At 38.6% G+C, this 22,012-nt stretch overlaps 1 protein-coding gene across 1 annotated transcript in view; it reads right to left on the bottom strand.

Moving 5' to 3' along the window:
- Positions 1-746: 746 nt before the first annotated feature.
- Positions 747-22,012, bottom strand: part of Kiz (kizuna centrosomal protein) — a 90,042-nt gene continuing 68,776 nt past the window's right edge. The window contains exons 10-13 of the mRNA XM_042666511.1: positions 14,512-14,616; positions 8,854-8,950; positions 1,576-1,619; positions 747-896 (exon numbers count right to left, since the gene is read on the bottom strand). Coding sequence (XP_042522445.1) covers positions 790-896; positions 1,576-1,619; positions 8,854-8,950; positions 14,512-14,616 — 353 coding nt within the window. The 3' untranslated portion in view covers positions 747-789. The remainder of the gene's footprint in view (positions 897-1,575; positions 1,620-8,853; positions 8,951-14,511; positions 14,617-22,012) is intronic.

Raw genomic sequence — 22,012 nt, 5'->3', positions numbered from 1 at the left:
TCCTCCAGGTTTCAGCCTGGAGTGACTAGGATTACTAGGATTACACTAGAGCCTGACTCATAGATAACTTCTGAAATTGACTTGTGACCCTTAATATAGGAAGGACCATACCAAGAGTTACTGATAATTAACTCTTGAATCATTTATAACTCATATACCATACAACTTGTCTGTTTAAATGTATAAGTCAATTGCTGCTAGTCTATTTCTCAACTCTGCCTAATAATAACTACTGATCTTTTTCTATGGATTTTCCTAACCTGGCATCTCTTTCTCTCTCATCTTTATATCAATTTCTTGAGTCTTTCTATCCATTTATTGTCTCTCTCTCTCTCTCTCTCTCTCCCCTCTCCCTGTCTTCCCCCTCCTTATCCCTTCTCTCATAGGTGGTATATTGCTATGTAGCTCAGGCTGGCTTAAATTTACCATTCTCCAGCTGAGCTTCCCAAGTGTTGGAATTACAGGCACATACTACGAAGCTCAGCTTACCCAAAACAATTCACACAAATGAACCATTCAGCTTTATGTCTTCAAGATTTACTAATGTTGTATGTGTAGTGTATCAATAGTTTGTTCTTTTTTGTGTTGATACTGGGGCTTGAACTTAGGGCCTGGGCACTCTCCTTAGCTTTTTCACTCAATACTGGTACTTTACCAGTTGAGCCACATCACAAGTTTTTCCCTTAAATAGTGAATAAAATTTTAAAGGATGTATTTATGTTGGACGTCAAATACAAAAACTTGGGTTTTGGTTTGTTTGAAGACTTTATTTTCAGCAGATGTTATAGCTCATGTGTCATAAAAGTCATCAAAGTCATCGATGGATGTATTGTGGTTTTTAGGACGTAATGCAGCTTCAATTTCTGAGTTGCTGTCATCAGATTCCCCCCAGAAGGCTAGAAGAGAAAAAAAAAAAAGCTACTTAACATTTCCACACTGATTATAAAGTTTTCACAACAGCACAGTAGGACTAGTTGAGACACCATCCTGCAAAAGACCTAACAGGAATACCAGGTGACGTTCCATACTTGGCATAGCAGGAATACATGACAGTACTGCACAAATTTACACCCTTCGCTATGTGTCCTCTGCATTGTCACAGAAAACTCCATGCAGAATACTACATTTCCCTTCTGTTGTGTCCCACTCCTCATTACAGGAGGGAGATTTACAATCAGAGTTAACACAGAAACAGGGTTACCTCGGCTGTTCCGGCAGGCTTCTGTTCTTTGCAAGAGCAGAGCAGAAAAGAATGGCAGTGATGACTGGCTTAAGGTAGGACCTGGATACACTATCATTTCTTTGGAAGGTGCTCTTAGCAACCATGGGAGGGTGACCTATGACAAGGAGCAAACCTAGAAAAGGTGTGTTCACAGGTGTGTGCTGGCAGTGGACACCTGATATCAATTCTGCTAAGGACTCTCGGAGGAACTGTGGAGCGCTCTCCTTACATTGACCTAGTGAAGCAGATACTTCACAGTCTTCACAACAGGACAGAGGACACTAATAGCTGTCATAAACAACACTTTTGGCTAAAATGTAAAATAAAAATTTGTGTCTGATTATTTCTCTTACCATTTGACTTTAAATTGGTCATTAGCTTCTTTTCATTTTCATGCCTGTAAAATTTTTAAAGAAAGGTGACAATCAGACTAAGAGTTGTATTACCAAGAACTGTCAGGAAGAAGCACTGTTATTCCTTAGCAGGTCAGAAACTATCCTTCCCACATACGGAAAGCACCAAGACAATAAACACAGGAGTTACACAAGAGTTATTTGCTGAGGCCTCTGTGGAGCACTGCTACTGCAACAGCAACACGTGGGTCCTCTGCGTATACCCTTGCCAGGCTCTTCCAGGTCCTCTCTGTCCTGGATATGTATGCTCTGAGTGCCGTGGACTCGGGCTAGAGGATGATCACATGGTCTGGAGGCAAAGGACAACTTCCATTCAGTAGTCCTCTGGAAAATGCTGTGTATAAAGCTTTAGTGCTCTTAGGCAAGTGAAAGTGAAATACTGAAGCAATGAATTCAAGATGTTAAAATGCAAGGAGATGCTGTAAGTTAAAATACTTATTCAGTTGAGGCAGCAATACAAGCAGTTTAACCAAGGAGGTCACAACAAATGTGCTAGAAAATGACAAATGTCATGGATATATACATTTAGCTTTCTATGAATCAAACATACACACCCTAGTGTCTCTGTACCTAATGCCTACTGATCCTCTGCTAGAGACAACAGGACAAGAAATCTGGCTCTGTGGAGTGGGATTTCTCAGTTGCCTTTTCAAGAGTTTCTATGATTTTAGTGAATTAAAAACCCTCTCTGGGAACATCATTGACATGTTTTATAATTCTTAAACCCTCCAAGGCTCATATTGAAGGATGAGAGGGGTTCAAAGGAGACATTAGGATTACTTGTGCCATACCAGGCTCATACCTTGTTTCTCTTGAAGCAGGAAACCCTGCACAATCATCTTTCCCTTTCTAGTAGGCTGAGTCTGGTTAACCCGCAGCTAGTTAACTGCTGCTTCTCTCAAAGTGTCATAATTTACTTTTTTTCGGGGAGGGAGTAAAACAAACTTCCACTGAGGTACCATTTTCTAGGCCCAGGATCCCTCTTGCAACTTAGTGCCTGGTACTGGTAGTAATCAAGTTGTGCCTGAGACCATTTCTCTGTGAAGAGTAGAAGATCTCTATAACCATCTGAAAAGAGATAGCAGCTCTAGAAAAGAAGAAAACAAAACTCGCCTAATGCTGCACATGTGATTGTGAAAACCATCTATGCAAGTGATAGTTTGTAATCTTCCAACTTATCAGAAGCAAATGAGCCAGCAGTCAGGTTGGGTTCCACTGGAGGTGAACCACTGGGCCTGCCAGGGTCCCTCTGGCTATGCACAGGGCATTGTAGATAGGCTATGTCTCCCCAAGGCCCTTGCAATTATTTTTTTTCTGTTCATCTTGTAATCACACAATACATTGTATAATACATTTAAGATACAGGGAGTCAGTCAACATATCATGAAATGTGAATTGTCTTTTTGGTAGTTTTTCCTAACAAGAAACATGTGTCAGAGCTATACGCACCATAGCTCACCACTCAGAAAGGGGAAAGATGCTCTCAAGTGATTTCTACTCCACCCTTATACCCAAGGAACAATTCTTTTACTCTCTGTAAACCCATCTCTAAAAAATTCAGTGTGAATTCAAGAATTCATACTGGACATACTCTACACAGTCAAACACAAAACTAGACGGTAAGGGTTACTCCAAGTTGTTAAGTTTTGCTTTGTAAAGCCAGTAAATAGGAAAAAAGTGAGAAAGGCTACAAAGTCCCCTATAGAATTAGAAGAGGATATTCATAGAGCTTCACTGTATGGGTAGGCTGAGTTACCTGTCTCAAGCCACACTAAGCCAGCCAGTAGTAGAAGAGAACAAAACATTCTCTGGCAACACTGACTCAAATATTCCAGTTGCAAACATCTGCCTCTAGGCACCATATGAGAAGCAGTAAAACATCAAGAGGAACCTTTGGGTTTCTGGGTCCCTGCTCCAGTGAATGGCTGACTATGTGAGTTAGGATATATTGGTTCTGGGACAGAAGGCTTAGCTTGAATTCTGCTTACTCTGGGCTCTGGATAAGGTCCCTACCTCCTTGAACATCCATATTCTTGTCTGTAAAATGGGGTTAGCAATGCCCTTCTTCCAGAGCTCTGTAAGTTGAGAGCCTGTGTCAGGCAGACTTCAGTATGCAGAGGTGCTGCACTGCCAGCACCCTGAGATGAACGAGAGCTCTGCTTGGTCTGGGGAAGAATCCTCGAGCAAGGGGCCAAGGAAAAATAAAGTTTGGGATAGACCGAAAGGAGACAGGTTTAATGTATACACATTTGTTCCTTTTAGGGCTGACAGGTAGAAGCACTCAAAATGTGTCAGGCCTCCAGAGAAGGAAAATTGCCTCAGCCAGGCCTTCATCCAGTGCCTATACTGAGTTCATTCATTCACGTAGTCATTCTTAAGGAATACAAATTACAACAAAAGGATTCAGGCCCTGGGCTTCGGATGGCAGCAGTGAACAAGAATCAATCTCTATCCTCAACATGCTCACTCACCAGAGAGGACACACACACCCAAACGATAGATGTGATATAGGTAAAAAAGGGCAACTGTGAGGTTTGCTGAGAACTGATGGCAGAAGTAGGGGGTGACATTCCAGGCCCCTGACAGGTACCAAGAGTACACATCCTCATCAAGGTCAGGATCACGAATCAAATAACTCATCGATCAGTAGACAGGACCAGAGTCAAGAAAGGATTCCAAGAAGGCTCCCTGAAAGTATCTGCTTCCTGACATTGCAAATGCAGAATGCCTGGGTAGAGAGGACTAATCCAAGTTGACCATGAGATTTCCCTTTGAAAATGTGCACACATGTGCACACCCCCTGCAACTTCGCTCATGCATACAACTGTATAGTATTCATTACTCCTTACAGCTCAGGTAAGTGATATCAAACAGAACTAAGGCCTTTACACAAATGATTTTTATAAGTAAAAATGCTTGAGTGAATGGTATTGATGCTTATTCTCTCAGAAAGTTCAACTGTTTTGCAATTGCCACTCCAAAGAGGAGCTCACACAAGGGCTGGAAGGAGAAGACAACTGTAAAAGGCTTCTTTACCCTTGATAGATGGTAATATGAACAGCCATGAGGCCACTAGAGGGGTATCCAACAAGGCTATATCCCCTGCTCAAGAAATGTTTAGAAGGTTGAATGAAAGAGTAGAGTAGATCATTCCAGTAAATGTACAGGAATAAGGCCATGTTTGGTAGTGCATGTGTCCAATTCCAGCTATTCAGGAGACAAATGTTGAGAAGATTATGGTTGGAGGCCAGCTAGGGCAAGAAGCTAGAGAGCTCATCTAAACAATAAGCTAGATTTGAGGGTTTGTGCCTGCAGTCACACCTGCACTAGAGGCTAAGTAGGAGGATGGCAGTCTAAGACTAGACCAGGGTAAAAAAAGCAAGATCTTTTCTGAACAATAACTGAAACAAAAAAGGGTGGAAGGCATAGCTTAAGTGATAGTTCCTAGCCCTGAGTCCAAACCTCAGAATTGTCAAAAGCAAATAAATAACAAAAATAAATGCCACTTGACATGTGGCCTGGTGATTTAAAGGTATATGGAAGAGGAGACTAGCAACACATTTCAGCTGTGATCTTTAGACTGCAAATTCTAAATATTTTAATGATTTTGATTGCTTTCTGAATTTGGCATTAAAGTATCCAACGCAGCATTTTCAACTGAGATCTTAAAGTACATATTTTCCTGAAAAATATAAGGTAAAAAACAATCCAGAAAGAAAAATATGATCATGCTAACAAATCTCTGTAAAATAGTGTCTAAGTTTTAAAGGCCCACCAAAGTTTGAGGCTGTTTTAATTTGATAAAGTCTGAGCGCCCCCTGATGGTTAATTTTGGGTCCTACAGCAGATGCCATTTTTAGCTGCCTAGGTCAACTTGTTAACTTCTCCTCTTTAAGTAATTGATTGTTCTTATGCAAAAGTGCTCTATGAAGGAAACACACACACACACACACACACACACACACACACACACACACAATGTGAAATATTTAGAAGATTGCAATCTCTGGAGAACTTACGGCAAATGAAAATTTGCTAAGCTAAAGAGAGGGATGTACGCTTTTCTAAGAAAATCTATTGAACTTCCAGGAAAAATATTTTTATTTCAGTGGACAATAGGGTTCTCCTGATCTTCATATTATCCTAGGGAAAACAGCACAAGATAGGCAAGAGAGGCTATTACAACCCCCGTCAGAACATCAATTGCAGGCTGGCGCCCTCGGCTGGTGGCTCCCATGGTTGCAGGGCTGGCATTGAATGCCACCCACGAGGCCTTGCCAGGGTGTGGTGGCTGAGTAACTACTGCTTCTTTTCCATCAGGCAAGCACCCATTCTTTTCTTTGGCATAACCATTATCTCAACCCAATGCTGAAGTTACAAGGCAGGAACCAGTAAGCTAAAGTTACAAGGCAGGCTGTTAAAATATAGTCTCCATTGAATAAATGGATCCAGGAGAGTTAAAACTGCTTCCTGAGGAAGGTAAAGCAAGACAATGTTTGCAGAGAAGAGGAAGCTCTGGCATGCACCCCTGAACAAAAGGGAACAAGTGGTCTTTACTCAGCGAACAGCTTCCTATTAGAACTCACTCCTTCATGCATTATGCCTTTCATCCCCACTCAACCACAAAATGATTTTGCTGAAGCAAATACAATGGTAGAGAAAGATTTACACTGAAAGAATCTTTAATAATAAACTGTTGCCGATCTGCCTACTTGCCCGTGATTTGTAATACAATAAACATCGGATTCTATTACGGCTCATACACGGAAGCTGCTGCTCGGAAAAACTGGAATATGAAAGCCCCTGGACCCCACTACCACCACCATAATAAAATGAGCATGTATAAATGTGCTAAGAGTATCTCTTTGCATCTTTTATAGCTTGTGTGTATTAATCTGTAACGCTTATTAAGAAAGTCATTGCTATGCAAAGCAGCACCCAATCCCTTTCTCTGGCTTTTCAACAGAGTGCACTGTTTAGCCAATAGGACGGACCCTCTGGCCCTCATTCTGCATTCATCACAGGCAACATTTGCACAATGTATCTCTCAAAGGCGACTGAAAAGAAGGCCTTAATACTCATGTAAACAACTGCAAACCAATTACTTAATGAATCAGGCCCACACATAATGAGGTGCAGACAAAGAGCTATAAATGCATTTTTGCGCCCAAGCCGCTGCTTTAAAGTAAAATCCCTCAGCTGTAGTTTGGGTTTAACTAGAACATCATAATTATTGTCTCTAGGACATCAGAGAAAGCCATTTTTTTTTTTTTAGTCCAGTGGGGTCTTTTTTTTTTTTTGAGGTTGCTCATCAGCTCACTGACAAAATAGAGCAAAGAAGAATTTTTAAAAGTGCTACAGCAGCGCTGCACTGTTATGTTTATTCTCAAGTACTGGGTTTCGAGACCACTTGTAAAAGCAATAAAGCACAAGGAGTGACTGCAGTAAGTGGGATCCTTAAATGTAAGCCTCTAAGAAATTTCAGCAAAGCCAGCCACAAACAGCAAAACCAGGGTATTAACAATACCAAACCCAGTACAAGAAGCAAGCTGTGGCCAACAGCACACCAACCATGCACTTGATGCCAGACCTTTCACTGCTGGATTATTATCAAGGGTTTCTGGAAGACCTTTTGTGCTTTTGCTTTTTGTTTTCTTAAAGTGGGTGATGAGATTACTTATGATTTATTAGGAAATTAATTTCATGTAGGAACAACTATAGTAACAAAAGGCAAAAGGCCTCTGTCTTAATTTGGAGAAAAAGTTCAATGTCAGTTTAGTCAAATATGAACAAGATATGAAATTACCAAACTGAGAAAATGCTCTACAAAATCCAATCTCTTTTCTCAATATATCTAAACATTCAAAGAGTGTATATATAAAAGTTGTTTTTAAAAAGAAGCTCCCTGAGAAAGATGAACTTGTTTTGTTAATATCTCTAATAATGAGATAACTATTAAATAATAAATCCCTTTAGAAATCCTTTTTTAAGCTGAACGATAACATTATACCCTGAAAACTATCTGTAGAAATGACTGGCCTTTAAATTAAAATTCTTTTAGAAGACCAAAAACTTGAATTTATCATATTATCATGACGATGTGATACTTAAAACACTTCTGAATCCAGTTATCACCCAATTTCTCCAACAATATGGATGGAAAGCCAGATATTAAATATAATTATTTCTGATAATTAAATATTGATTTTGGATACTCATCATTTCTGAAAGTAAGAATTTTGTAAAATGAATCTCATTTAAATGTTCTAGGTCCTAAAAAAATTGTGATACTTTTATAAAACATAAATGAAAGTGTCCCTCCTCCCATTTTCATTTCATTGTAATATTTCTGAATGAGATCATTTAATGTTACAGAACATTACAATGTATCATTAGAAATGTAAACGTCCTGTTTTAAAATTTGATCAAGGTCAAGTAGTAAATTTAGGTGTAATACAATCATCTAATGGATATCATTTTAATGAGCAACACTATCACCAAGAGAACTTACTGTGCTGTTTTAAATGGTAGTTAGCCCAAAGTAAAATGGTAGGTATTTCATCAGATGATTGTTTCCATTTCATCTCTTAAATTCTTTCTTGGTAGCTTGAAGCCACTGTATGATTAGTATTGTATGTTGTTAACAAATTCAGCACCCAAATCAGTTATCAATGCTTAAAAAACCTGCAAGTGCTATGGTTTAACAAATGTGAAAAGAAAAAATTGTTCTTTCAGGAAATAAAACAAGAAAGTATCAGAAAAGAGAAAGCTAGCCTAAATACTTAGAAAAAACAAGAATACAAATACTATATCCACAATTACTAGTTTATCTATCAGACATCTCAGAAAGAAATATAGCACTTTATTTCTTTTAAGGCAAGGCCTGATGTTTTCTCTCTGCCCTTTTACTGACAACCTCCATTGTGTGTCTCTAAGCAGCCCTACTGCGAGCAGCTGTAGACGCTAATTTGTGGTTCACTGAGGTGTCAATTGAGTCTTAAACCAAGGAAACAACAGCTGCAATACAATACTTGGCTCTGGTGCAAATATTTTCAAAGGTAGACTAAAGTTTCAACTGCTTTTTAGATAAACAAAAACCCAAATCATAACCCTTCATCAAGTAACACAACAAAATAATGCAGCGCCAGAGTTTAATTCATTGTGGACTGACATTTCTCATCTTGCTGCTGCTATTCAGAAAGGCTTTCAGGACTTTACCTTGACAAAGGACTTCCTTCACTAGATGAAAAACTAGCTTCTGAAGCAATGTTGTGAGTTGTCTTTGTCTTGAATGTGCTGCTGCCAATGTTCAAACCTGTGATAAGCACAAACAGGGAGAGTGAGTCTTAGCTGCCAGGCAGCAATGAAACAAATAGACAAAAAGTGGCCTCTCAGGAACTTTGGTAAAACAAAAGCCAACAGAGTAAGATGCCACAGAAGTCATGGGAGCTGGAGGCGAGGGATGAAATACTGACAGGATACTAACAGGAAATGGCGGGATTTCCTTGTGATACTTCAACAGAAGCAACATGAAGTAGAAAATAAACTCACCCGACAAACTCTATTTTAAATGACCAAGATGCACACACATGCACATGGATCTTTAATGTGGCACATGGTACAAGACAACTTGCACTGTATGACCCACGGGCAGCAATGGCTCACCAAGATAATGGATCCTGGGAACCAAGTGTCAGAAATACTGACACTCCTGGATGACAGTGACTCACCCCACCACCCCTGCACTCCTTTGCCAAGTCCTCTATTTTCTACCCCACAGAGGAGAATGAATCTCCACTGAAAACCAGCAAGACTACCATCTCAGCCTGAAAAGGGCAAGGAAGAGGAGTTACAATATCTCTTTCCGTCAAGCTTGGGGGAATGGAGTAACTCCACTGTTTCTACCTCATGGGAGATTCCCTGATCTTTGCTTTCTGACTAGTTTCAGCCTTGAGTGTTCATAAGTGGCAGTCAGCCTAGATGCCAGATAGAGAATACATGGCAGTTATGCAAAGTTTCTAACCTGTATCCAGTTTGCCTACACATCACCTCTGCTGCAAAGCAATTCTCCACAATATGTCTGCAACATGTTTAAAAGGCCAAGAACTCTGGAATATGAAAACTAAGGTTCGAGGTATACGGGACAGGTCTAAATGCAGAGACCTAAAATATCTACTCAGAAAATACACGAAACAGGCACACTGCTTCTCTAATAGTGAAGTCTGTGTCAGGGGGAGGAAGTGGGGGGAGAGATCTTAAGTTGAGAGCACATAGCTCCACTACTACCTGTGACTCTTATGAAGTTTCCCTTCACCTTCCCAGTTGGCTTCCTAGTTCTTTTTGGAGTTTAAGGAAGTCGTCTCCAGGATCAGAGAGCAGAGGTGGGAAGATAATGTACAGTCCAATAGAAACCATCAGAAGTATTTTGTGTGATTATAAAACTAGAAAATTTGGAATCTTTCAAAACACAGTTTCATTTCAGTATGGAATGAGGGAATTGAGTCTAGGGGTGCTTGACTACACAAACTGTAAAGTATCATTTCACTTATGAATAAATGAAAATAAATTATTAATATGCTTAATAGTAATATATTTTTTAAATTTACAGCACTCAAATTATGTTGTCTATGCAAAATTCTAATAAATTAGAAGTCAACATGCTTATAAGGATACTGCAAATTGAAGGAAAATTCATAACAAAAATTATAGTATATTTAGGTATGTACAATTTGAAAGAATTGTAAAAACAAAACTTGTGGGATACAGATAAATCAATAACTAGATATAAATTTATAGCTTTGAAATATACTCCTGGAAAAAACAAAATTTAAAATAAATGATTTAAAAGTTTAATACAAGTCCAAGGCTAGTGGCTCACACTTGTAATCCTAGCTGTTTTGGAGGCTGAGATATGGAGGACCGTAGTGAATCTCAGTTCCAAGGCAGCCCAGGCAGAAAAGGTCAGTAGATTCCATCTCCAAAATAAGCAGAAAAAAGCAGGCTGGAGGCATAGCTCAACTGGCCAGATCACTAGCTGGCACGCAAAAGACCCTGAGTTCAAACCCCAATACCACACACAGAAAAGTTTAACACAATAAAAACTAGAGAAAAGAATGAGATAATTTATTTAAAGGTTTTTTTGCATAATTTATGTCCCACAATAACTTAAATAAAGGAAGTATAAATCTTTCTCAACTTACAATGTTCAGTAGACTCATCATAAGTTAAAAAATATCATCAGTCAAAAGTGCCTGACGTACTGAACAACATTGCAACCAACAGACTGCACTGTCCATTACTGGAGTCTACTCTCATGATGGCATGGCTGACTGGGGTCTGCAGCTCACTGCCACTGCCCAGCATGGAGAAAATATCTCCCTCAAATTGCTAGTCTAGGAAATGATCAAAATTCCAAGTATGGGTTTTATTGAATACTTTTAAAACTTATTTTCACTCTACAAATTTAAGGTGTATACTGCTGTAAGTTGATATATATATACAGTATGTAATGTCAAAACCAGGTAGTTAACAGATCTATCTTGTTAAACACTGAAACTTGTAATATAATTAATTCTATATATTAGAGGATACAATGCAATATTTCTAGATATATATAATGATGAAATTAATGTAATTAACATTTCCTGTGAAGCTTTTGAGTATCTCTCTTCTATTTAATAAAATGTATAAGATCCTGGTGAGCTATAGTTTCTCTACTGTTCTGTAGAAGAGTTAAACTTATTACTCCTATCACACCTATTAACTAACTTCTCATTACCTAATTTCCCATTTATCCCTGATTCCTAGCCTCTAGAAGTCACTTTTGTATGTTTTGATCAACTATTTTTTAACATCCAGACATGAGTAAGAACAAGAGGAATGTATCTTTCTGAGTCTGTTTATTTCATGTAATATTATGTCTTCTAGTTCCATTGATACAAATAATAGAATATCATCTTTTCATGGCTAAATAATATTTTTCATGGCTAAATAATATTTTCATGGTTAAATAATATTCACTACTGTGAATAGTAAATGGTATCATTTTTGTACCATTGTAAAGTTGGAAAATCTAAACTGAGTCTCTGTAAATTAGAGAAACAGAAATTGTATTAGTTGATATTAAATCCTTAATTTTTGGTGCCAGTGCTGGGGCTTGAACTCAAGGTATGGGTGCTGTCCTTTAGCTTTTGTGTTCAAGGATGATGGCACTATCACTTGAGCCACAGCTCCATTTCTGGCATTTCCGTGGTTAACTGGAGATAAGTCTCATGGACTTTCCTGCCCAGTTGGCTTTGAACTGCAATCCTCAGACCCCAGCCTCCTGAATGGCTAGGACTACAAGTATGAGACACCAGTGCCTGGCTCAACACATAATTTTTTAATTAAAAGAGCTTTTCTTTTAATGTCATGACTGCATAAACAATAATGGTGAATCAAGACAAATATCTCTGTGTCTGAGACTTCAGAAACTACCTTTTTCCCACCTTGAGACAGAATCTCCTAATAATAGCCTTGAACTTGTGATCCAGTTGTGATCTCAGCTCAGGTAAGGCTCTGAACTTGTGATCTCTCTGCTGTAGCTTTTCAATTACTGGGATTATGGGTATGTGCCACTACACCCAGCCAAAAATTAATTTTTAAACAGTTCTATATAGTTCAATATTCCAAACAGATAAATTCTCTGGCCTGGGTTGATATCTTCTGCCTCTATGAAAAATAAGCACATTTCTTCATCCACTGAAAGGATGAGAGATGGAACCAAGAATTCAGCAGTGACATGTCATGCTTCAGAAGCTAAGTCCCTCGAAGACCTTATTAGCATTTAGGTAGCTTCTTTTTAGAATGAAGTAAAATTTAAATAATTACAGAATACCCTCTTTCTTAGAGGTGTTGCTGAGATGCTACCTCCTTAACACTATCCTGCAGAAAAGAAAGCATGTCCTCAGACAGATTCTTGCTATAGAGAGTCTTTTAAATAACTACACTTTTTTTTTGGGGGGGGTGTCTGGTTGGGGGGCCTGAACTCTGGGCCTGGGTGCTGTCCCTCAGCTCTTCAATTTAAGGCTAGCACTCTACCACTTGAGCCACAGCACCACTTCCGGCTTTTTTCTTTTTGCTTATGTGGTGCTGAGGAATCGAACCCAGGGCCTCATGCATGCAAGGCAAGCGCTCTACCACTGAGCCACCTTCCCAGCCCAATAACTACACTTTTGAATAACACAATACTATTTGAAGGAGTATGTAAAATCCTCAGAGGAACTCAAATTTACTTTTAGATTAGTAAGTGGATCACTTTATAGAATTTGTTAAAAAGGTAGCCAAGATGTCATAGTAGTATCTTATTAATAGCATTTGACTTTTCTATCTATGCTATTTGAAGTTTGTATGTTCAAAATGGCTTTTTTTTTTTAATGCCTCATTTGGAAAAAAAAAAAAAAAAGCTTAGTTTTCAAGGTTGACTTTTGTTTGGGCCTTTGATTATCTGTGAAAGGAAAGTGGTGAATACTCCTTTCCCTGACCCTCCTGGTGAACAAGGCCACCTGGGGAGAAGGTAGCAGCTTACTCTAAAGTCTGCAATAGAGCGTGTCTCTTTGGATGGCCTCTTTTGGTGCAAGGAGTCTGAGAATACTGGCAAAATGAGGTACCTGGAACTACTGCCTTCCCTGACCTGTGAGTGGTTAATTGTCTTGTTCTTTCTAAAGATGCTAGATAGTTTCCAAGTATACTTCTTGTGAGGGATTGGTTGTCATCCAAGTGAAGCCTTCCTCTGTGCTATACCTTGTCTTTGCCATTTATTTCCCCAACACTCATTATGGTCAGAAGGGGATGCTCTGGCTCTCCCTTTTAAACAAATGAAAAAACTATATAGTCATACATTAATGATAGGAGGAAAAAAAAAACCGCATCCGTTGGGTTCTTATTCACTGATGATGGGGAAAGACTTATGGGAGAGGATGCTTAAGACTCAGCTAATATTACAACTTTCCAAAGTGATGACTGCCTTTAGGACAGAGGCCCTGCTCATACCTCACCAAACTATGATGACTATATTTGTATGATAACCACCACAAGATGGGCCCTCCCTGAGAGCGTTTCACCCCAGGCCCTGTTCTAGGACTGCAATAGCTCACTTCATCCTCAAAACAACTCAAATAAGTGAATTTCATAGCAAAAGACTATACCAGCTCTATAGAAATTTATCTAGGAATTTGTTCTCCAAAATCAGGTAGCTCTGATGCACCATACCTATGTCCCTTGAAAAACTTCTTTGAGAAATAATGTATTTGAGACTATTAGAAAATCTAAATATAATCCAGAAATTATATGATATTAAGAAATCATTGTCTAACTCTGAGAAGAAATATTATAGTATTATGGTTATATAAAAAATAAATGCAGTGATGTGTATTTTCTTCTATATTAATCATCTATTTGTGTAGCATTAATCAATATACTAAAAGAATATGTAATAAAAGGAAAGCCAATGAAAATAATAAATGTACAACAAAGAAAACAAGTAAGAAAACAAAATTATAAATAAAACAAAAACCTTAAAGAAACTACATTTAAAGTTTATAATTTAGTTTTCCTGGGACTTACAATTTTTTCATTGTAAGAACCGCAACTCTCCCAACATTCTAGTTGAAGGAGGTCAGTTTGGACACAGCTCTGCCTACTTAATGTAGGTTAGACAAGAAATCTGGGGCATCTCTTGTAGTGGTTAATGACAAGTCTTGTGATATGGCAAGCAAAATCTAGGGGTCTCTTGGGGCTATGCCATGCTGGGCCCCAAATACCCAGAAGGAAGGGCTCTTCCAAATGCCTGCTTGTCCCCAGATACTGGGGTCAAGTAATGAATCTGCTCTTACTTACTTGAAAATTGTGGTGCTGAAGCATAGTCCTTTTGAAATTTCTCTTCAATTTGATTTGTATTATCCAGGAGGGTAGATTTCTTCAGCGACTGGTAGGTCTTTGTTTCTATGGATTAACAACAACAACAAAAATAGAAATATTGAATTTTCTACTATTCAGAGAGGTTTCTTAAAATCTCTCCTATAAAGTTAACACTTTTTGTCATGGCAAGCCAGGTGCCAGTGGCTCACGCCTGTAACCCTAGCTACTCAGGATGCTGAGATCTGAGGATCGTGGTTCAAAGCCAGCCTGGGCAGGAAAGTCCATGAGACTCTTATCTCCACTAAACCACTAGAAAACCAGAAGTGGCGCAGTGGCTCAAGCAGTAGAGCACTCGCCTTGAGCTGAAGAGTGCAGGGACAGCGCCCAAGCCCAGAGTTCAAGCTCCACGGACTGACAAAAAAAAAAAAAAAAGTTTCATGGCTTTTCCTGCCCAGGCTGGTTTTGGACCGCAATTTTCAGATCTCAGCCTCCCGAATAGACAGGATTACAGGCATGAGCCACTTCAGCAGTGCCTGGCTGAAGTTAACTCTTCTTAAATGAGTGAAAATTATTTTTGAACTGTTACCTTTTTAGAAATTCTGCAAATATAAGTAAATGAACCTAGTAGGTTTTAATAAAGATGAACTGTAACAGTTTATCTGAGATAGCAAATTTAAATTCATTGTTTAAAAAGTTTCCAAATCAATGGTTTCTTTCCTTTCCAAGCCATGCAAAAGCCATTATAGGAATAAGCAGAAACTTGATAGTTGGGTCAGGTCACTCAAGAGCACCTCTTGCTCTTGCTCTCCAGCTCCCACACTGCAGTGCTGCTCTCTGGGAGAGAAACTGGTGAATAATGAGAGAATCAGGAAGCACAATAGCAACATGGTAAATTCTGTATTCCACAGCTGATAAAATCTACCCCAATGGGAAAGAAAGGGAGGAGTGTGCTTGCAGAGATTAAATCCCAGATGCCCAGTGATACCAGCAGCAGCCAAACCTGGCTCATGTCCATAGGACTCCCTTGGCCCTGAGGGCTTCTAACAATGTCTGCTGAAAGCTATTCTGTGGAAGTAAACAAATTATGTAAAGGACTCAAATGACACAACTTTCCCATTTCCGTAAGTCTTGAGGATACCTAAATAAAATGGAGGATGGAGAATTCAAATTTTAGCATAGACAAAACAAAACAGTATCCCTTTTCACATTTTCAACATGGCCACAAAGGGAGTTCTGCAGTCAACATGAGAAACTGGTTGAATTTCTGCTTTAGCTAGCTTTAAGATCTTAACCGTGAGTCCTTTATTACTGGATTAAGACTATCATTGAATAGAACAATAAAATATAACTTATCTTGCCTTTTTGAGAATCAATCAGGTTAAAAAGGAGTAACTTGAGCATCTTGGGGGAGAATGATTGAAGGGGTGACATTGATCAAGATGCACTGTATTCATAACTTGACATGTTAAATTGAAACTCCTTTGTATAACTAAAGATAATATTTTAATGAGTATGATACTTGGCAATATTAAATGCTATATAATTAAAATATGTACAGATCGGGGTGGGGGCTCTTTTAACTCTAGAGATAATAAGCTCCAATGCAATACTTTTTAACATTACTAGATTGTAAAACAGCTTAGTGTTATGGAACTACTATTTTAAGAAATGTAATTGAATTTAGAAAATACCATGTACAGTACTGTTTGTGTGGTCTGTGTCTGTATCTACAAGGTACACAATGTAAGGACTTGTCTGGACAAAAAGTGCTTCCTGGTAAAGGATGGCTCCCCAAATGTCCTGCAACATTTTCCAATTAATCCTACATCCACATTTTTCAGAAGTGTTATTAGATGATTTGGGGGAAGAAGAATGTATTCATAAAAGCAAAGACAAAGTGTCTGATTCTAGTGGCAAAGAAGCAGGGTAAAAGTGGTGAAAAGTTTTTCTCCTCTCCCCTGTTGAGATACTTGGATTTGAATTCAGCACTTGAGTTCTGGCACTTACTAGGTAAATGGTTTATGCCTTGAGTGATATCTTCAGTCCTGAAAACCATGCTTTTTGCCAGCACCAGATCCTCCTATTTGCACTTCCTTTGTAGTTGGAATCACAGGCATGCACCACCAAGACCAGCCTTTTTTTTTTTTTTTTTGCCAATCTTGGGGCTTGAACTCAGGGCCAGGGCTTTGATCCTGAGCTTTGTTGTGCTCAAGGCTAGCACTCTACCACTTGAGACACAGTCCACTTTTGACCTTTTTCTCTTTCTGTGGTACTGATGAATTGAACCCAGGGCTTCATGCATGCTAGGCAGGCACTCTACCAATAAGCCATATTCCCAGTCCCAAGACCAACTTCTGATTGATTGATATGGAGGTCTTGAACACTTTTTGATTGAGTAGACCTTGAAATCTTTCTAATCTCAGCTGCCAAGGTAGGCATGAGCCACCATACCTAGCTGAAAAGGTGTATTTTAAAAACTCAGCCAGAAAAAATTTCAGTTTGTAGGCTAAACGTTCAGGTCCTAATGACCACATGGTATTTTTACATTCAAAGATAGAAGGTAAAAAAGCATAAAAAAGGGAGCAGCTACTCGACCAGCTGAGACTCCTGGTTCTAGGCAGGCAGCTGGACTGAAGTTCACAATTCCTCTCATGATTTTCTTAAGTTATCTGATCCAGGAAAAAGCTCTCCTGATTTTCATAATAAGAACAATTCTGACCTCTGGCTCTCAGAAGAAGATTTTCTTAAGAAATATCAAGTTAGTGGTCTTGAGGTAATTTCAGATTGGTGGGAATTAAACATTCTTGCCGAACATAAGATAGCTGCTTGTAATCTAGCAAGGGAGAAAATTAGCCATGTGGCTAAGACTAAGACTCCTGGAAAATTGTAAAATGTCTTTGAACAACACTCTGGAAAAGATCAACCTTTCCATGGATCTCATGCTTTCTATTCTAGACTCTTACCTGTCTTCCTCTTTCTTCTGCTCCTCCTCCTTCGCCACCTTATCATCTTCTACTTAACCTTTCTTTGATTATTCTGAGATGGAGACATGCTGTGTAGACCAAGCTAGTATCTATTTCTTAATCCTTCTGTTTCAGCCACCCAAGTGCTAGGATTACAGGCATATACCACTCTTGGCTCTTTCCTTCCTTCCTTCCTAAAAGACTTGGGTCCTGTCATCAGGCTTTCCTTCCAATGAAACAGATTCTGCTAACCAACAGTTCTAGAGGATCTTTCTTGTCCCATTCCACCAAGACCAACCCTTCCAACCAGGCTCCTTACTGGTACTGCATCTTTAAACTTTCTGTGACCCTCTTTCAATCAGAGTCACTGGAAACCACCAGGAAAAAACATGTTTATCTAGAATGTGGCTACTCTAACCTGAGAATAAAGGAGTGGCCAGGCTGAGGACTGCTGGACACATTACCTGCCTATCCACCCCAGACTCCAGTATGCTTCTTCCAATGGTTTAAGAACAAAGTGAAGTTTAAAAAGTGTGAGGATGAAGTACATTCATTTGGAGGAATCAATGGTAACTGGGGTAGGTCCTCAGAAATGAAACCAGCTGGAGGAAAAGGGTCAGTTATATTGTGGGTCAGATGCATCAGAACCAAACTTGTAAGATAATCTAAGTAGGAAAACCAAAATTAATTGGGCCTGTTTTTAGGATAGACAGCATGTGTAGAAACAAGGTTGGAAAAGGGTTAAAAACACCAATACTACAAATGACTGGACAGGGAGGAGATGACTCCTGGTCCAAGCAGGTACCACAAATTAGTAGTGCCACAAGCTCAAGGGCTGAGTCTGAACCCCAGCATGACCAAAACAAGAAGTCACTCTGGCTGGGTGGTTTGAATGGGAAAAGAAAGCTCTGAAGACAGTCTTCAGAGAATAGCTGATCTCTGGTGGTAGGCAACTGATGCCAGGTAGGAAAGTAAGCTTAATCTTGCCAGACTTTTGCCTTATTTTTCTTTAAGTAAAGCACATATAGGCCAAAAAGAACATATTTGTATCTTAAAAACTAGATGTTAGTAGCAATTTTTATGTTTACTGAAAGTGGCACAAGAACACTTACGGGAAAACTACAGGCAAAGAATAGAAGCTAGATGCTAGAAAAGCTTTCTCATTGAAAGGGTTGCGACCCCAAAACATTATCAAGGGAGGCTCCAACAGCTGTATGAAGATTTTTAAGTAGTGGATTGGTTTCAGACTCTTTGGAGGCAAGAGTGTACTTTTTGCTAGCGGTTCTTAAAGTATTGTAACATCCTCTTGAAACTTCCTGGAAGACTTAAGATGCCAACATCAGGGTGCAAAAAAGACAAACTGATGGACCTGTTTTGGGGCAAACATGTGAACTACTTATGCTAAAGGAGAACGGACCATCGTTCATGTTTCCAAGGGGAAAAATATAGTCTTTTCAGCTGCAGGTAAGCTGTAAGTCTGAAATTTTGAGGTCTGAGTGGTAGTTAAAGGCTTTATGTAATTTTCTAGCCTGTGTCAAAAGAACTCACGAGAAATAGTTCCTCCTATTAGTAATGTTAGACACTTGGAAAACTATTAAGTAGCAAAAAATGATTAGACAAAGCAAACACTTCTGAAGGATCCAATTATTTCAGCTGCAAAGTTCTTGTATACAAAACAAATACACATGTATTCTCAAGCTTTCAGTTCCTGAATCTCAGTCAAACATCTATTATTTATGCAAATCTGTGTCAACTCTTAGTTTTAAAAAGTAGAAAACATTGCAGTTTAAAACATAAAAAAGCAAGGGGTCCCCCTTCTGTGCAGTATCCAGCTCTAAGAGATTAAAATTTATCCTATTAATTCCTGACTTAGGACCCAATGAAATCAATATATTTTTCCCTACTTTGTTACATAGCTGCCAGAATCCAATCATCTTTGTGCAAAGTACTGAAGGATCACTAAGACTATTTTTTTCTTTCTGATAATCATTTTGTGTTAGAAACTACTATAGACACAGCTAGAGAGGAAAAAAACCCGGAAAACATGCTGAATAAAGAGGTAGGAGAGGTGAGGTTGAGGGAAAAGAAAAAGCCTCAACTTCTTATCTTTTATTCTCTTTTATATGTAAATGTACACCTGCTAAAATACTTCTAAATCTACAAATAAAAAGAAAATATCTTATGAACAAGTTCTTTTAACAACCCATTACAAGAGCCAGATAAACATGTGGTTCACCATCCACTAAGGGTTGTCTGGTGACAGGGAAAGCTGCCCATCGCTTTTGCAGAAATCCTTAATGAAAAAATAAAAATTAAAAAAAAAGACTTGAGCCCGGAAAGGAATAACAAAGAAGCAAACAACTTGAAAAATTGACCTTGAACCAACAAAGAACTGGGCATCTTCAAGTAAGGAAGCACAAGTACTATTCCTATATGAAGTGGGTAGAAATTAATTTTCTAGTGCCATCACTACACATGTGTGTCTTTTTCATGTTATATTAGATGTGTTGCTGATGCAGCAAAATCAGTTGCTTCTGTAAAAAGTATTAGCTGTATTTCTTAAATTAGTAAAAAAGATGCATATTATCATTGAAAATCCATGTCTCCTCTAATAATCTCAAGTGAAACAAAAAAAAATTAGGATATGATGCTTTTGCAGTTCTAAAAAACAAACAAAAAAATGCATCCACATTTAGAACTTAAAACAAAGGTCACAAGTCTTTGTGAATGTCAGATATGCATAGGTTTTGATCCATAATGAGAATTTTCATATCCTGACTTCTTGTTTTAAACTGAACTCCACTAGAAGACTCAGGCCTATAAATCTACTGCCAAAATTCCTCTTTGTGGTCTCATCAAGAGGGCTGATGCAAAAGAAAATCTGAATTCACATGAACTGTATAGGGCTACATCAGAAAACAGATACTTACATTCTAGTCTTAATTTCTTCAAAGCAACTCAACAATTAAACCTGAAAACAATGCAAAGCTTATAACATATATGTGTGTGTGTGTGTGTGTGTGTGTGTGTGTATATATATATGCATATATATATATATATATATATATATAAATTTTTTTTTTTTGGTCATGGGGCTTCAACTGTGGGCCTGGGTGTTGTACCTGAGCTCAAGGCGATTGCTCTACCACTTGAGCCACAGTGCCACTTCCGGTTTTCTGGTGGTTAACTGGAGAGAAAAGTCATCTCATGGACTTTCCTGCCCCAGCTGGTTTTGAACAGCGATCCTCAGATCTCAGCCTTCTGAGTAGCTAGGATTACAGGCGTGAGCCACTAATACCCGGCTTATAACCTATGTTTAATGAATGTTCCTAGGATGAACTAAAACAGTTTTGAGGGTATCACATTTGACTATTCTCAGCTTCACATCTATAGATCCAACCAAGCAGATTGCAATTGCTAGAGGAAAAGGGATGTGTTTGTACTGTTGTACTTTTATCTTTGTCATTATTTCTTAAACAATACAGTATAATGACAATTTGTGTAGCATTTACATTGTACTAGGTATTATAAGTAATCTGGAGATGATTTAAAGTATTGTGGGGAAGATATGTGTACATTATATGCAAATACTAACCATTTTATATATAAAGGACATGAGCTTGAACAGATTTTGGTATCCAAGTAGGTCTTAGAAACAGTCCTTTACATATCGAAGAAATGACTGTATTTCCTATGAAAATTTATAATCATACTACTTCTCATTTTCCATTGTTTAATCATGGGAGGTAAATTTTCAAGTCTCAAACTCATTGAACCTATAATGTTTCAAAGATTGAGTAATCTTGATTAGAAAGTATATTTTATTAGCATAACTATATAGCTTCTCTTTTTACCAGTGCTCAAACCCTATGTCTCATGCATGCTAATAACATGTGCAGTAGTAATGAGCTATACCACCAGTCCTCAAGAGTTTTGGTTTTTGTTTGTTTTTGTCAGTAATGGAGCTTGAAGTTGGGGTCTGGGCACTGTTCCTGAACTCCTTTTGTTCAAAGCTACCACTTTGAGCCACAGTGCCATTTCCATTATTCTGGTGCTTAATTGGAGGTAAGAGTCTCACAGACTTTCCTGCCTGGGCCAGCTTTGAACTGTGATCCTCAGATCTCAGCCTCCTGAGTAGCTAGGATTATAGGTATGAGCCACTAATGCCTGGCAGCTAAACAGGTTTTTGAAAACAATATTTTTTAACAGTGGTACTTGAAAACCCATATAACAAAAAGAATCATAAATAATGACATTATTTGAGATAAGTTCTTACAGATCGATTAGCTAAGGAGATCGAGATGAAATCATTCTGTATTTACTGTGGGCACTAAATCCAGGCTGCTATTCTTTTTTCCTTTTTCCTGTCATGGGGCTTGAACTCAAGGCCTGGGAGCTGTCCCTGAGCTTTTCTGCTCAAGGCTAGTGCTCTACCACTTGAGACACAGCTCCACTTCTGGCTTTTTGGTAGTTAATTGAAGGTAAGAGTTTCACAGACTTTCTTGCCTAGGCTGGCT

This window comes from Dipodomys spectabilis, unplaced genomic scaffold, assembly GCF_019054845.1.
Source record: "Dipodomys spectabilis isolate Male_0828 unplaced genomic scaffold, ASM1905484v1 ptg000365l, whole genome shotgun sequence".
NCBI classification, from domain to species: domain Eukaryota; kingdom Metazoa; phylum Chordata; class Mammalia; order Rodentia; family Heteromyidae; genus Dipodomys; species Dipodomys spectabilis.
This window is presented reverse-complemented; position numbering and strand designations above follow the sequence as displayed.